Here is a 14,051-nt window from a genome sequence, read left to right on the forward strand (position 1 = left end):
TATTGGCCACAGTGGATGCAGACTGCACTCGATAAACCCATACATCTTTATTTAGCCTAGTGTGTGTGATACAGATACTTGTGTGAATACTGCATATACTGTATTTCACATCATTTCACAAAATATTTCCACTCTAATAAGACAAATATCTTCCAGAATAGACACATTTATGTTCCTCTTAAGAGAGAAAAAGCCAAATTGGATTGTAATTGCATAGGAAGTGTCACAGAGAAATTAACACTGGTGAAATAAAGATACACTAAGATTTACAAAAGATGATCTGTCTGGGATCTCAGAGCAGTGATAAATGCTGCCTCCTTCCCGGACCACCATCATTTTTCCCCCCTTCAGTGTATCCCTCAACTGTCGCTCCTCTCGCCTCCCTGTTGGCATTGTGTCTGCCCCTGCTCTCCCTTCACTTCTCCTCATCCTCCCCTCTCTGTCATCTCGTCTCCCTCCTCTCTCTTTATCCCCCCCCCTCCCGTCCCTCCCTCTCACTGTCATCCCTCAGTGTACTAGCTGTTCACTGTGCCTTCCTTGCATTGTTAACAGGGAGATGAGTTTTTTTTCCTCCTCTTACACGCATTTATATCCTGTCTATTCTCCTAGTCATGTCCTCGTCTTATATGCGCTCACACACACACACACACTCCTCCGTGACACACACACACACACACACACACAATCACACTCGCATCTTTCCCTCTCTCTGCAGATGTCTGAGAGCTAGCCAGCTGAGTAGAGGACTTCCCTCTCTTGCCCGTGCTCTCCACCTGCAGCCATGAATGGTAAGAATACTTTTTATCTTGTATTTGCATGTGTGTGGTCATGACGTGCTCGTCAGCGGGAGGCAAATGCGCACTTTAGAGCCGGGTAGACAAAATGAACTTGAAGGGAATATATGGATGAGGAAGACAGCAAGAAAAAAAAAAAAAGCAGACAGGAGAAGAGACAGAGCTGACCAGCAAGCAGCTGTGTTGTGCCCTTTCTTTCAAACTCTCTCGTCACCTTCCTGTCAAGCCCGTGTACATTTTTGTCAGTCTGTAATAATGTTTTGATGTTTGAGCTCCTTTTATGTGGTGTGAGTGAAGACAAGACTTAAGATCGTGTTAATGGGATATTGATCTGGCACCAGAGTGAAGGATCAGACTTAAACTGAACCTGTCTTTGATCCCCATCTCATTTTTCAATACATTATAGCCAGCTGTACAATATGTGGTATGAATCTATTTTACAAAGTGAGCTTGAAGGAACATTAGATAATCACTTTTAATTAATTTTATGCTAATCGTGAGCTATTTTGGTATTTGTGTGTGCGTGTCGGTGTACAGGGGGACTATATGTGGTTATGTCTTTAAGGTGATGCATCTGATTTGTCCTTGGTGTGGACAGAGTTGCTAACTAGCGTGTGTGTGTGTGTGTGTGTGTGTGTGTGTGTGTGTGTGTGTCTGTGTTAATCCTCTTGTCTCCAGCCTTTGATCATAGAACAGTAGTTGCCGCTCCTTAAGGCCCTCTGTGGAAAATGCCTCGGAGATAGTGCGTGTTTTGTGTGCGTCGGATACATCTTGTCCACATGACTAATTCCGCAGTTTAACAAACTGCAAAAAAAAAAAAAAAAACCCACAACTACTTTAATCCCATCCAGTGAACAGACACTGGGAGAGAAGCAAACACAACACATCAGTATGTGATGAGTTTCTCCTTGGAAACAAACTGCACTCTCATTAATACAGTGAATCTGCAATGAGGCAATTGCAAAGTCATTTGTCTGTAAGTTTCCAAAACAGGTGTATAGTACGCAACAGTCCAACAGCAGAAGAGGAGTGTGTGTGTGTGTGTGTAGACTGAAATGCTGCAGCGTGCAGAGACTGTTGATTCACTGTAGCTATCTGAAACATCAACTTGTTCTCCCCAGGTGAAGCGTTTGATATGTAAATAGTTATGAAAGCAGTGATGTGGTGTTTCCCCAGATGACTGGCGCTGGGCACCTGGAGGTTTTGACTCCAGCGTCTCCTAAGTACTGCACAGCACCTAGACAACAGCACACAGGCTGACAAAGGGAAGTAAAGCCACACAAGGCTTTCTTTGCTGCAGCTGGAAATGGGATACAGTTTGTTTAAATTCTGCACAGGCAACGTTGCTGTGGAAGCTATTCCATCGGTATACTGTAGGGTTTTTTTTTTCTTTTTCTGTGGTTGGACTGTGTGTTATATTGTCTCAATATTGGCTGAAGGGCCCTTGTGTATTCGCCGAAGGGTTCGCCTTCTAGGTTGCTATGCAGAAAGCTGTTTTATATGCTCCTCTTGGTATTGGAGTTCAGGTAGCAGCCGTCACAGTGTGTCTCAGGATGGATGGGATGCATACATGTAGGTTAAAGGGATATCTTTTTGATTTTATTTAACCAGATAAGTTAAGAATGAATTCTGATTTACAGTAATGCCCTGTAAAAGTCAAAATGTTATAGAAAAACTGGGGAAAAATAACAAAGAGACAAGACAAGAGTGCTGGCAGTTTTGTAAAAGACAACAGGAATAATTAGATATTTCTTGCTTAGTGTTAGATGAGAAGATTGACACCACTCTCATGTCTACGACCAAATATTTGACTACATTTGTCTCATGTTTTGATGTAGTTTTGGATGCAAAAGTCTTTAAGTTCTGTCCAAATTACATGTTTTAAAACTCTAAAGCCTTAAAGACTCATCATAATTCACTTTTACGTGCTACAACTTCTGAAACTTGGCACCTTGTCATCTTACTGAATGGCCATATGTTTTATAACCCAAGTGTCCAGCCACAGGAGACCCCTCTGGATTGTGCCATTGCTGTGTAAGAAGCTTTGCAGTGCCCCACTTATTCACAGAGCATTCAGCCCCTCGCTCATACATGCGCTGAATCAACTGACAGGCCTGTGTCTATGTAGCCATGCTAGCTTCATGTCCCAGCGGCACTGTGCTGAATATTGCCTCCCTTTCTCACTTTACAATAGCTTCTAAACGAGGTCTGTCAAAGCCAACGAGACAATGTGAAGAATACTCACATCTCTGCGCGAGATTAATTACTCTGCCTTTTTTTTTTTTATGGCTGCATTTTGCTGACAACGCCAAAAGTAGGTCGGGGACAGTGAGCTGCTAACATTAGCTTTGTCAGGGAAAAAGCATATACCTGAACAGGTGTTATCGTGGTGATTAAAGGTAGAGTGAGTTTGTTTAGATACAGAAACCAGCTCAAGGTGATTGGGCCGAGTGCTTTGTAACAAACACACTCTCTCAGTAACAGCTGGCAGTTTTTGAGTGTATTTGCTCATACATTGAGGAAAGAGTTGAATCTTTAATTCCACAGTTGCTCCGGTTTAATATTCTGGCTACACACAGTGGACTGCTGTGCTGTAACTGAAGCTCAGCAATCCATTGTGTCATTTCTCAGAGTGTGTGTAGTCAGGCAAGCTCTGATGGGGTGTTTGGGTTAGCATTGGGTTGGGGGAGGAAGTTCCATCATGGGCAGGGTGGCATTTCCTGAAGCTGGTGAATAAATTACAGCCTGGATACCAGCTCTATGAAGACATACACCCATAATAGCCCAAAGAATTGTATTTTTTTTCCAGTAATAATATTACCATATTACCAAAAAATGCAGTAGTTTTTGTCCGTAGCTTTATGACTTCATTCCTACTCTGAATCTTTTGTATCTAACAGAGATAAGGAACAAAGGACATCCCTTCATCTTTCTCTCTCTTGACAATTGTCTTGTTTTTTCATATGTAGATCAAAAGCTGAGAAATAACTAGCATAGCATGTGTGTTAACTGTTTGCACAAATCATATAATAATAAAACAATATACCAAGGCAGTAACATCTGTGAAGTAAGCTCATTTAAATCGGGGTTGTGTTTAAATACTGGCCCAGATTCTGTGCCAAAATGTAGTCTTCCACAGTTTTTATTGTGTTACTCCCCAAATACAATTTTTGCCCTTTTCTTTCCTTTAGTTCCTGTCCTTTCATGTTATTATACAAACAGTTTTTTTTTGTTTCCATAATTTCTTATGACAGGTCTTGTTATATCCAAGGCTTAGTCTCCAGTTAGATTCTTCTATTGATGTTTTTGTCTTTTATTTCGTTTGGTACATCATTTATTTAGTTCAATGTTCACGGGAGCTTTTAGCCAATGGCAGGATTACAAATTTGAAGGAAATATCCTTAACAAACTAAACATGTTTTCTTTCTATACTAAAAATCAGTTTTGTGAAAAACCTCTGTAAACATTTTGTTTGAGGTTTGTTTCCACTGTGATCGCTATGGTAACAGCACTTGGCATCAGGGAAGCCCGTCTGTCCCTGTCGAGCAGAAGGAAGATGAGCTGGTTTGGAAGTGAGCTATGTAAGAGCTGATAGAAAACATTTCCACTGATTTTTCTCAGTTAATTCTGTGACATTTCAACTATCCACATCTGTAGCATTGGCTGTTACATCAATCTACTTGTGTCTACTTTCTGAATGTAGTTTATAGTAGACACACTAGTCCATCCCTTAGCTACCCTAGTTCAACTTCTTCTATTGTGTATTTGTTCTATTTCAGATGTCAGGACTAATTATCTGTCATTGTCTCCTTATCTATAATTCTCTCTTCCGTTCAGTTACCACCATATGGAGAGATCCATCTGTGCATCATGTCCACACAGTCAATCACACACAGTCAATCCTCTTCTTAAAAACTGCTCTACAGCTAGTACTTTCTCAAGTAATGAGAAAGTATACCATGATTATGTTATGATTTCATTAATTTCATGGATTCCCTCATGATTAATTGATTTTTGCCATTTTTCATCCCGCCCCATTAAATACGTCTTATGAAATTGAGTAAGAATTGAGTTTCATACCCCTCACCCAGCACATTTTACTTGATATTTAATTCATGGCCAACCCTGAGCTTACCTTGAGATATGCAAGAGTGAAAGAAGCTGACTGGACGTTTTTATACATTAATCATTGTCGGGAGCTGGCTGAGAGAGGTTTCATCTGAGGGAGGAATTCTCATTTGGGTTGGAAATTATACAGACTCTTTGGATGGTGGAGTGAAAAAAGATACTGTATACTTAATTCTGTATTAGCATTTCTGCTTTTGGGACTTTCAATGTGTTGCTGCATTTGTGAGTGTGTTGACGGGTGGAGCGGAGCACACATACATTACGGTTAAAACTGTTGAGCTTTCCTCTTCTATAGAGAAAGTTATATCATCCTAGTAGTGAGTGTTTTGCTAGTAGTGTATTACAAGAAAGCAGGATCTCCTTGTATCCATGTTCTTCTCCCATAGTCGTAGCAGTAACCGCTGTGGACATTGTGTATTTAATCACGGCCCATTGCAATGTATGTGTGGTATGCATGCATTTGGGACTTTGCATTTCCGTCATAACTTTTTTTAGTGGTTTTAGTCGCATTTTCTGTTACTTTTTTATTGTGTTTTGATGTCTGTTATTCAAGATTTCAAGATGAAATAAAAAATATATTTTTCAGCTTGTAAACAAATTTTCTTTTGGCTCACACGTTATGATCTCTTATTTTGTTTTTGCCGACCCTGTACTCCCGCTTCAACAGAGTGCACTTTTAAAAACAAGATTTTAAAATGCTGTTTCATTGCAAATTTAAATAACTTTAAACTTCGGTTTTGTCCAGGTGGAGCCAGTATGTGGGCTATCACTCCAGAGGAGAGGGGGAAACACGACAAACAGTTTGACACCCTCGCCCCCATCCTTGGCTATGTCTCAGGTAAGCTGTCATCATAACAAACAAACTAAATACGTGTTAATTATGAACATCCGGTAGTGCCATTAGTGATCCAGCTGTAGCATCAACGTGAGTTTAAACATTTGTGTCCATCTGCAGGAGAACAAGCCAGGAAATTCTTCCTCCAGTCTGGCCTGCCTGCTTCTGTGCTGGCTGAGATCTGGTAAGAACAAACTAACAACTTTGTCAACCTAAATTATCCAAAATTTATTGTTGAGCCAGAGTGGGTCAGTAGGCTCTTTTTGGTCTAGGTTAGTTTGGTCCTCTCGGCCCGCTTTGAACGTCCCATTGAGGGCTTACTTCCTTCACAGCCTGCCCCACCTAGTAAACTGTGTGTGTGTGTGTTAGAGAGAGGGGGGGAGAAAGTGAGTGTGTGTGTACTGCGATTAGATTAGACAATGTGTGTGCGTTGTTTGTATGAATAACAAGACTGGAATTCAATCCACCGGAGCCTTGTCCCCTGTGTCACTCTCGCCTTTTCTATTGTCTCAATAAAGGAGGAAAAAATACAAGGAATACACCCTTTGCTGTAAACAGATGATGTAATACCTCAGCTCTCTCTCTCCTGTAGGAACCTGGCTGATATGGACAGCGATGGGAAGATGGACAGACTGGAGTTCTCTATCGCTATGAAGCTCATAAAACTCAAACTTCAGGGGCGGAACTTACCCTCCGTTCTGCCAATCATCATGAAGCAGCCTCCCATCTCTAATTCTGCTTCAACCATCCCTTCATCAGCACGTTTTGGTAAAAAAAAAAAAAAAATCTCTTATGAAGTGATTACTACTGCACTCCAATTTTAAAACCACTATGTTTAACTCTCTCTTACTACATAACCTCTCTCAAGTACAATTTTGTCAATGACCAAGTAAATGCAACTGATACATTTGAAGAATCTCACTTCAAAAGGGGATAATTATATGTTTTAATATGTACAGTATGTTTCTACTCTTATAAAAATGATTAATTTATAAAATTATGGTAGTTTTTGAAGAATAAAGGCAATGAAGGTCCTTGATTGACACAAATAACACAGCCGATGTGTCTTTTCCAAAGTGAAAATAACCCATTTTTTAATTAAACTTTTCATCTCCGCCTGTGTTTCCTCCTTTTAGGAATGGGTTCTATGCCAAACCTGTCAGTTGGTCTGTCATCCATGTCAACTATGTCAGCCATGCCCATCCTAACACCTATCCCGGCTAACCCCCTCATGCCCTCTATGCAACCCCTGGTGCCATCAATGACTCTGCCCCTCATCACCACCCTTGGAAACTCTGGACTCCCCAACGGCAATATCAACCTCCTCACACCGCCTCTTATTCCCAACAGTGCAGGTTGGTTCTGCAGTGGAACCACACTGATCTGCTGTTTGGTCAAATAAAGACATACGTTGATTAGCAGATAAGCACCCATCCACTCAGCTACACTAATTTTCATTTCATGTAACCGGGATATTTCACTAGCACATGTCATTTTGAGATTATATGCAAAAGAGAGAGGAAACATGAGTGTTAAAAAAAGCACTGAATAGCATAGATAAGAAGCTTGTGCTTGGTTATTTATATTAACTTGTACACATGCAAAGAAAGCCACTTCTGTAGAGCTATAACTGGGAACATAATTGTAGGTAGTCTATAAAATTGGTCCAAGGATAAATGTGCTCAGGCATGTTCTCATCTTTTTATGTACTTGAACTTGGTGTAAAATTACTCAATATTGGACACAACCCTTAAGGCCCCTGGAGCCTGTTGCACCAGCTACTCCTAAATTTAAAATTAGCTTAATTATAAAGTAAGTGTTTACTAAGTGGAGATTACACATCACTAAAGTAAAACAGATTGCACCACACAAATTAGTTCTTATATAGAGATTAGTTGGTACAGTTGGTATAAATGTACTGCTCGGTGTAACTGCTGTGCTGCTAACTTGCAAAGTTAGCGTTAGCTTGCTAACAAATGACCCGTTAAGAGTGAAGAGTAAAAGAGATAATATGATATGGTTGACATACTTTATAGTACCTGACACTTACTCAGAATGTTTTTAATAATAAAAACTGGGAAGCTTCAAATAAACACACAACATACTTTAAATTATGCTAAACATTATGCTAATAGCATCTGACTAAATGGTGTCGGTTGAGTTAGAAAACACTGAATGAAGACACACTGGTCTCTCCATATATTGTATAAATAAAACAAAGTCATACCTAAATTTAGAAAGGATTGGCAGTTAACATTAAATTTATTGCTTTCCCCCCTAAATGTGTTATTTTTGACAGGTTGTTGTGTTAAAAAACCAATTCTCACATTACTAATGTCCTAAGTAGCAAATACATTTTCAAAGTTTTAATGTTGCAACCCAATCACAAATGAAACTAGCAAGCAGTTTCTAAGATTTAGGGAAACTTTATGCACAAACTTAGTAATGGATTTACAAATAGAAGGAGCAGCCTAATCCTGGTTTGCAATATTTAGTGTATTCAGGTCAGTTATTCAGCTCTTGAGCTTCAGTGACGCAGTGTTAATGCAGTGTGGATTATACATGCAACATGAAAGGTCTTCACGTTATCAGTTTACCTCTTCCCTAAGGTCTTCTATCTGTCTCAAGGTGCACACATGCATGACACTCGAGGTATCTATATTTACAGTATGTGTGTATGTTTAGGTATGCAGTAAGAGCTTTTCATTACCAAGGAGATGAGTCACACTGTCTTCACAGCTGTTACTGTACCTATTAGATAAAAAACAGTCATTGATATCAAGTGTGGGTGCACATATAAATACTAATTTTATCAGTATTTCTTTTTGGATTTCTCTTTTATGTTACTCTGTTCATCTCTCACCTCCTCCATCTGTCCTTTGGCTGCTCTCTTTAATCTCACTCTATCTCTTAAAAGTACAGTTTTTGGCAGTGCAATGAGCAATCTAATGAGCGAGTGTGAAATTTCTCTATTATTTGATGTTCCTTCAATCTTTATCTCGCATCCATCTGCTGATGAAACGATATCAGTGCCACAGCTCTTGAGGCTAACCCTCTTTAGCACAGGGGTTGCAGACAACTGTGATCGCTTTGTTTTTAGCCAGATGTCAATAACCTTGCTGCTGGAGCTCTATGTGCTGCGACTGTAAAGTATGAGGAGATAAGATTAGATGCACACACATTCAAGGGCAACTGCACCTTTGCTGTATGATAAAGATTGATTGCATAAGAAAAACCTATGCTCATACTATATGAATTTACATGCACGCATAGCCGCATTCAGACATTACATCACCTTGAATTTGTCAAAATGATGTTTAACCACTAACTGACTGCCCCCAACTGTTTTTCAGCACTCCCACTCTCTGGTTTCTCTCCCCCCATGGGGTTTTCTCCATCCACCGGCATGTCAAAGGCCAACTCTCTTCTGGACCTTGGATCCAGCAGGTGAGTGTAAATAAATACATACTGCACCATTAGCAGCTTATTTTATACTTCAGTTTGGATCCACAATGTTTTTAAGTGGCACATGTAGCATATCTACAGCTGATCAGTATGATCCTTCTTTTTTATCCTGAAGCCATTTGCAAAAACCACACGTACTCTATCAGACTTTGCACGTCATGGTCCTGTTGAAGCATAAATTTAGAACCAAGTAGGTCATTTCCAAGTTTTATCACTTTAAAATGTACAATTCATTATGCAGTAGTTTTAAGGGAAAAGGCTGCTACAACACTGGTCTAACTCACACACGCAGACAGCCCATTAGTTCAGTGCTTATAAAGTAGCAGAGTTTTTGCAGGAAAGGGATTGAGGATCAGAATGCAGGCAGAGATGAACCAGTTAGATAACAGGCAGAGCAGGAAGGGCATTTTGAAATCAGATGTTCTAGTTGGCAACAGTAGGAAGTGGGCTTGTTCAAAGCCACAAGCATTAGAGGAGAACAGGAATCAAATGGCATTTTTACATGGAGAAGTCACGATCGCTGTGAAACTTGTTTGATGTCTTTAAAACGAAGAAAAGTAACAGAGATGTAACATATGTACAGTTTTTTAGGCGATCGGTTCTATTTGTCACCAGTGGATTTTATTACTGCACTTGAAAGCACTGTAGGCCAGTTTAACTAACAGCTGGCGTCAGGTTATCAGCCATGAATGTTAGCTCAAAGTGAAGCGGAAATATGAAATGGCAACTAAAGGGATTTGTAGCACCGAAACCCTGCCTGGAATATTTACACTAGTGGGACGTAATAAGGAGCAAACAAAGAAGAAACCGGTGTCTGGGAGGTTTTGTGCAGTTGCAGTGAGCCAGTTTTCCAGTAAAAAGACGACAGTAGTATCTAATGTCGTCCTTAATCCTCCTCATGGTGTTTTGTGTCGTTTGGGAAAAGGATGGGAGTAGTATCTGATTTCATTGTTTTGAATAGTCCAGTGCTTCGTACAAAAACTCTTGACCTCAGGCGTAGATGGTAAGACAAGCATCAATAAGGGCACCAGAGTGCCAGGAAGTCAAATACAGGTTGGTCCAGCAGCTACCCAGATCACTTTAACCTCCCTGTCTTAATTGTGACACATTGTTCTTTCTTGTTTTTGTTTCCAGACCCATAACAAGTTGTAATATGAGGGAAGGTTACAGCCCTCGTTCACTAATTCACACATGCACACACACACTCTCATATGCATACACAGACGCAAAGAAAAAAGCCCCAGGGCACAGGGAGACTCCCACACTTTATCCCCCATTGTCTCCCTGAAACCTCGACTTTTATTTCAGAGGAGTGTTGCAAGTTTCCACCCAGCTATATGACTGAAAAAAAAAAAAGGAAATACATTCTTCTCATATGAACATCATCAACCCAGCCTATCCTTTTGCTATTCTTGCAGAGGCATTGTTGATAATAAAAACAGAATGGCTGATTATCATAGCCTGAGGGTATAACGCTGTCTTTTTTCAGAGAGTCATTGTCAGTGTGGGGGTTTGCACCAGCTTCCTCTGCAGCTAATTAAGAGCTGAGAAATAACACCCGGGAGTCACCGAGCAATTAGTGGATTTAAGTCGAGGTTTGAATAGCAGGAAGAAAGGGAACGCTGACCACATAATATTATTGTGTCATTTCCCTTTAGGTGATATCTTGGTATATCGACATGCCTCTCTTTCTCTCGGTTCATAGCTCAAATTCTTCCTCCACCACGTCTTTGGCCAGTAACTCTCCGAAGACGGGTTTGAGTGATTGGGCCGTTCCACAAGCTTCTAGACTCAAGTACCGGCAGCAGTTCAACACGCTAGACAAACTCATGAGTGGCTACTTGTCAGGTACGACACACACACACACATACACATACACACTCCAACCTAAATAAACAGGAGGTTCTCAGGACTTCTTGACCGCTCATGAGTGGTCTCATGGAGGTTTGACACACCACACTCATGCACTCATGTGCTCTTATGATTACTCTTCACCCCACTTGACAGAACTTGGCAGTCAGATGCACACACAAACACTTTGTCTTCATCAGTTGGTGTGAGAATTTCCTCTGCTGAAGTTTCTGATGTCATTTTCACTTTTCAGGACCTCAGGTTAGAAATGCGCTGATTGCATCCAACCTGACACAGACTCAGCTAGCTACCATCTGGTGAGTGTTAGGTGTGTGTGTGTATGTGTTTGTATACCATCTACAGTATTAATACAACAGACAGACAAAGTTAGCAATTAGTTGGTTGAACATAGCGGAGCATTTAGCTGCGAAAGAGACAGATACTCACCTTAGGAGTTGATGAAAACCAGGGCTTAAAAGAGGGTGAATATTGGACTTACATTAACCAGGTGGAAATATGACTCCAAATGAATGCTAATGTTGCTAACACATAACTTTATGAAGTGATCATATGTCAAGCTTGTGTTTACAGTTTTTTCTGTCCCCAATTGGACATAAAAATATCTTTTAAAAGCCCTAAAATCAAAAAAAGAATTACAAGTCACAGCTTTAATGCCTTACTGTAGGACTTACTCTATTGTGTGTATCTAGGACCCTGGCAGATGTGGATAAGGATGGTCAGCTGCGAGCTGACGAGTTCATTCTGGCCATGCACCTGGTGGACATGGCTAAAACTGGTAGACCTCTACCGCTCACACTGCCTCAAGACCTGGTACCTCCCTCTCTAAGGTAACCCACACACAATTTGACACATTTATTGTATTCATTAATGAAGCAGAGTGACATACCTTTTTTCTTGTTTCAGAGGAGGAATCAAGTCCAGTGAGCTCGTTAATGGAACAGGACCTTACATTACTCCCTGTTTAATAGAACCAGCAGAGATAGAACCTGCACAAAAGACCAAGAGCAGTGGTATGGCTTGTTTCATAAAATATATGTTTTGTTATGCTTGTAAGTCTCCTATCTTTCCTTGTCATACATCTTTCCACCTCCTCTTCTTAGTATCCTTTGAGGACAAGCTGAAGGAGAACTTTGTGCGAGGCAGCGCCGAGCTGGAGAAACGGCGACTGGCTCTGGAGGAAGAGCAAAGGAAGGAGAGGGAGAGGAGAGACAGGGAGGAGAGAGAGGAAAGGGAAAGAAGGGAGAGGGAGGCCAGGGAGCAGGAGAACCGGAGGAGGCTGGAGGAGGAAAGGCGGCTGGAGAGGCAGAGAGAGATGGAGAGACAGAGGGAAGAGGAAAGGCTGAGGGAGCTGGAGAGGAAGGAGGTGAGTGAGAGAGGTAGCCTCACCTGTGAGATGCTGAACATAACATCTATATCACTATTTCCAGTGACCATGTTTGTTTGTATCTGCAGGCAGCAAAGCAGGAGTTGGAACGCCAGCGGAGGGAAGAGTGGGAGCGTGGGAAGAAGGAGGAGCTGGGCAGGAGGAGAGAGGGGGAGCAGGATGAAATCTCCCGACTCAGGGCCAAAAAGATGAGTCTAGAGTTGGAGCTGGCGGCTGTGGTGAGGCTACACAAACACTCGCTAACAGTCTTGCAGAATTAATTAACAAATGGGTACACACTGATATCAATCTACTGGTCTCGCAGGGCAACAAGCACAAGCAGATCTCAGACCGCCTGCGTGACGCCCAGAGCAAGAGGCGGATTCAGAAAGCAGAGGTGGACTTGGTTAATCAGAAGAGGGAGGCACGTATCGCAGAGATCAACACTCTGCAGATTCAGTTTGAGGTGAGAAGAGATGTCTTTGTTTTATTTCTTCTGCCCTGTCAAACCATTTGCATTCAAATCATTCCCATGACTATGTTTTTGATCCTCTGTATGTGTTTGCCACAGGATTGGCAGAGGAAGCTCTCGCTGCTGGTCCCAGAACAACAGCAGCTGACAGAGAAGCTGCGAAACATTAGTCTCAACAAACTCTCATGTGGGTAACAAATGCCTTCTTGAAGTTGCAGTTTTATATATATATGCTGTATATACAGTATGTCTTCTGTCAGTTATCTCTGACCTTTGATCTTTGCCTTGTAGCGGTGACTTTGACCTCTCTGACTGGAAGTGTGACAGAGAAGGGTGTTAACTGCCGGAGACTGAAAGACCAGCTTGATGCTCTGGAGAGGGAAACCACTGACAAACTGGCCCAGATGGAGCAGTACAACAAAGAGCTTAAGGTCAGTGGTGGCTCTGACTAGTCCAGGATAGTAATGTTGAGCTACTACAAAAAAGTTCTTACTGTAGACTGTAGAAAAGCGTGGATGTAGCATCTGCATCATCACCCTCAGGTTTCTTAAGTGATGTTTTGAAGCTTTGAAGGAGTTTAGGTTCATAGCTCTCCGATATATATCCAGGATTTGGCTAACAAAAATATGGATGCGGACTTGATGTTCACTGTTAAGGATTACACAATATATGAGAGTCAGCTAATTGATTTTCATGCTACACAGAAATAATGGAAACCAATGTCTGCTGGAAACAGTATGAAAACTTTTTCAAAAAACCTAAAAATGTATCAGCATGTACTATATGTAGCAAAGATGTTAAGAAAACACCATTTGTAATTCAAGAGCTACAACTTGTAAACATACTGGTATGATACTGGTTCTTGCGAGAGTTAGAAGATAAGATAGATACCACTGTAATGCCTGCATGTGAAATATGTCGTTAGTTACAGCACATAACTCCCTGTAAAACTACACATGTTGTTTTGTTTTTTACATTTGTGTACAGATAAAAATGAAGATATGTAACATGTTAACTAGTTAGCATTAGAAGTTTTGCTAAGCTAGTTTAGCTAGTTTTCTATCCTTGCTTCCAGTCTTTATGCTAAGCTATGCTAATCATCTCCTGGCTCTGGTTCCATAC

The 14,051-nt window shown here is 41.0% G+C and overlaps 1 protein-coding gene across 4 annotated transcripts in view; it reads left to right on the forward strand.

The window, feature by feature from the left end:
* Nucleotides 1–14,051, forward strand: part of LOC122999707 (intersectin-2-like) — a 35,224-nt gene that overhangs the window by 5,704 nt on the left and 15,469 nt on the right. For 3 of the 4 annotated variants that reach the window (XM_044376860.1, XM_044376863.1, XM_044376861.1), the window contains exons 2-16: nt 716–788; nt 5,668–5,760; nt 5,878–5,941; nt 6,350–6,525; nt 6,894–7,112; nt 9,111–9,204; nt 10,928–11,070; nt 11,327–11,390; nt 11,784–11,921; nt 11,998–12,104; nt 12,195–12,457; nt 12,547–12,696; nt 12,783–12,923; nt 13,029–13,116; nt 13,221–13,360. In XM_044376860.1, the coding sequence (XP_044232795.1) occupies nt 782–788; nt 5,668–5,760; nt 5,878–5,941; nt 6,350–6,525; nt 6,894–7,112; nt 9,111–9,204; nt 10,928–11,070; nt 11,327–11,390; nt 11,784–11,921; nt 11,998–12,104; nt 12,195–12,457; nt 12,547–12,696; nt 12,783–12,923; nt 13,029–13,116; nt 13,221–13,360 (1,887 nt within the window). In that variant the 5' untranslated portion in view covers nt 716–781. The remainder of the gene's footprint in view (nt 1–715; nt 789–5,667; nt 5,761–5,877; nt 5,942–6,349; nt 6,526–6,893; nt 7,113–9,110; nt 9,205–10,927; nt 11,071–11,326; nt 11,391–11,783; nt 11,922–11,997; nt 12,105–12,194; nt 12,458–12,546; nt 12,697–12,782; nt 12,924–13,028; nt 13,117–13,220; nt 13,361–14,051) is intronic. The other variant, XM_044376862.1, reaches the window with a different exon arrangement.

This window comes from Thunnus albacares, chromosome 16 (assembly GCF_914725855.1).
Source record: "Thunnus albacares chromosome 16, fThuAlb1.1, whole genome shotgun sequence".
NCBI classification, from domain to species: domain Eukaryota; kingdom Metazoa; phylum Chordata; class Actinopteri; order Scombriformes; family Scombridae; genus Thunnus; species Thunnus albacares.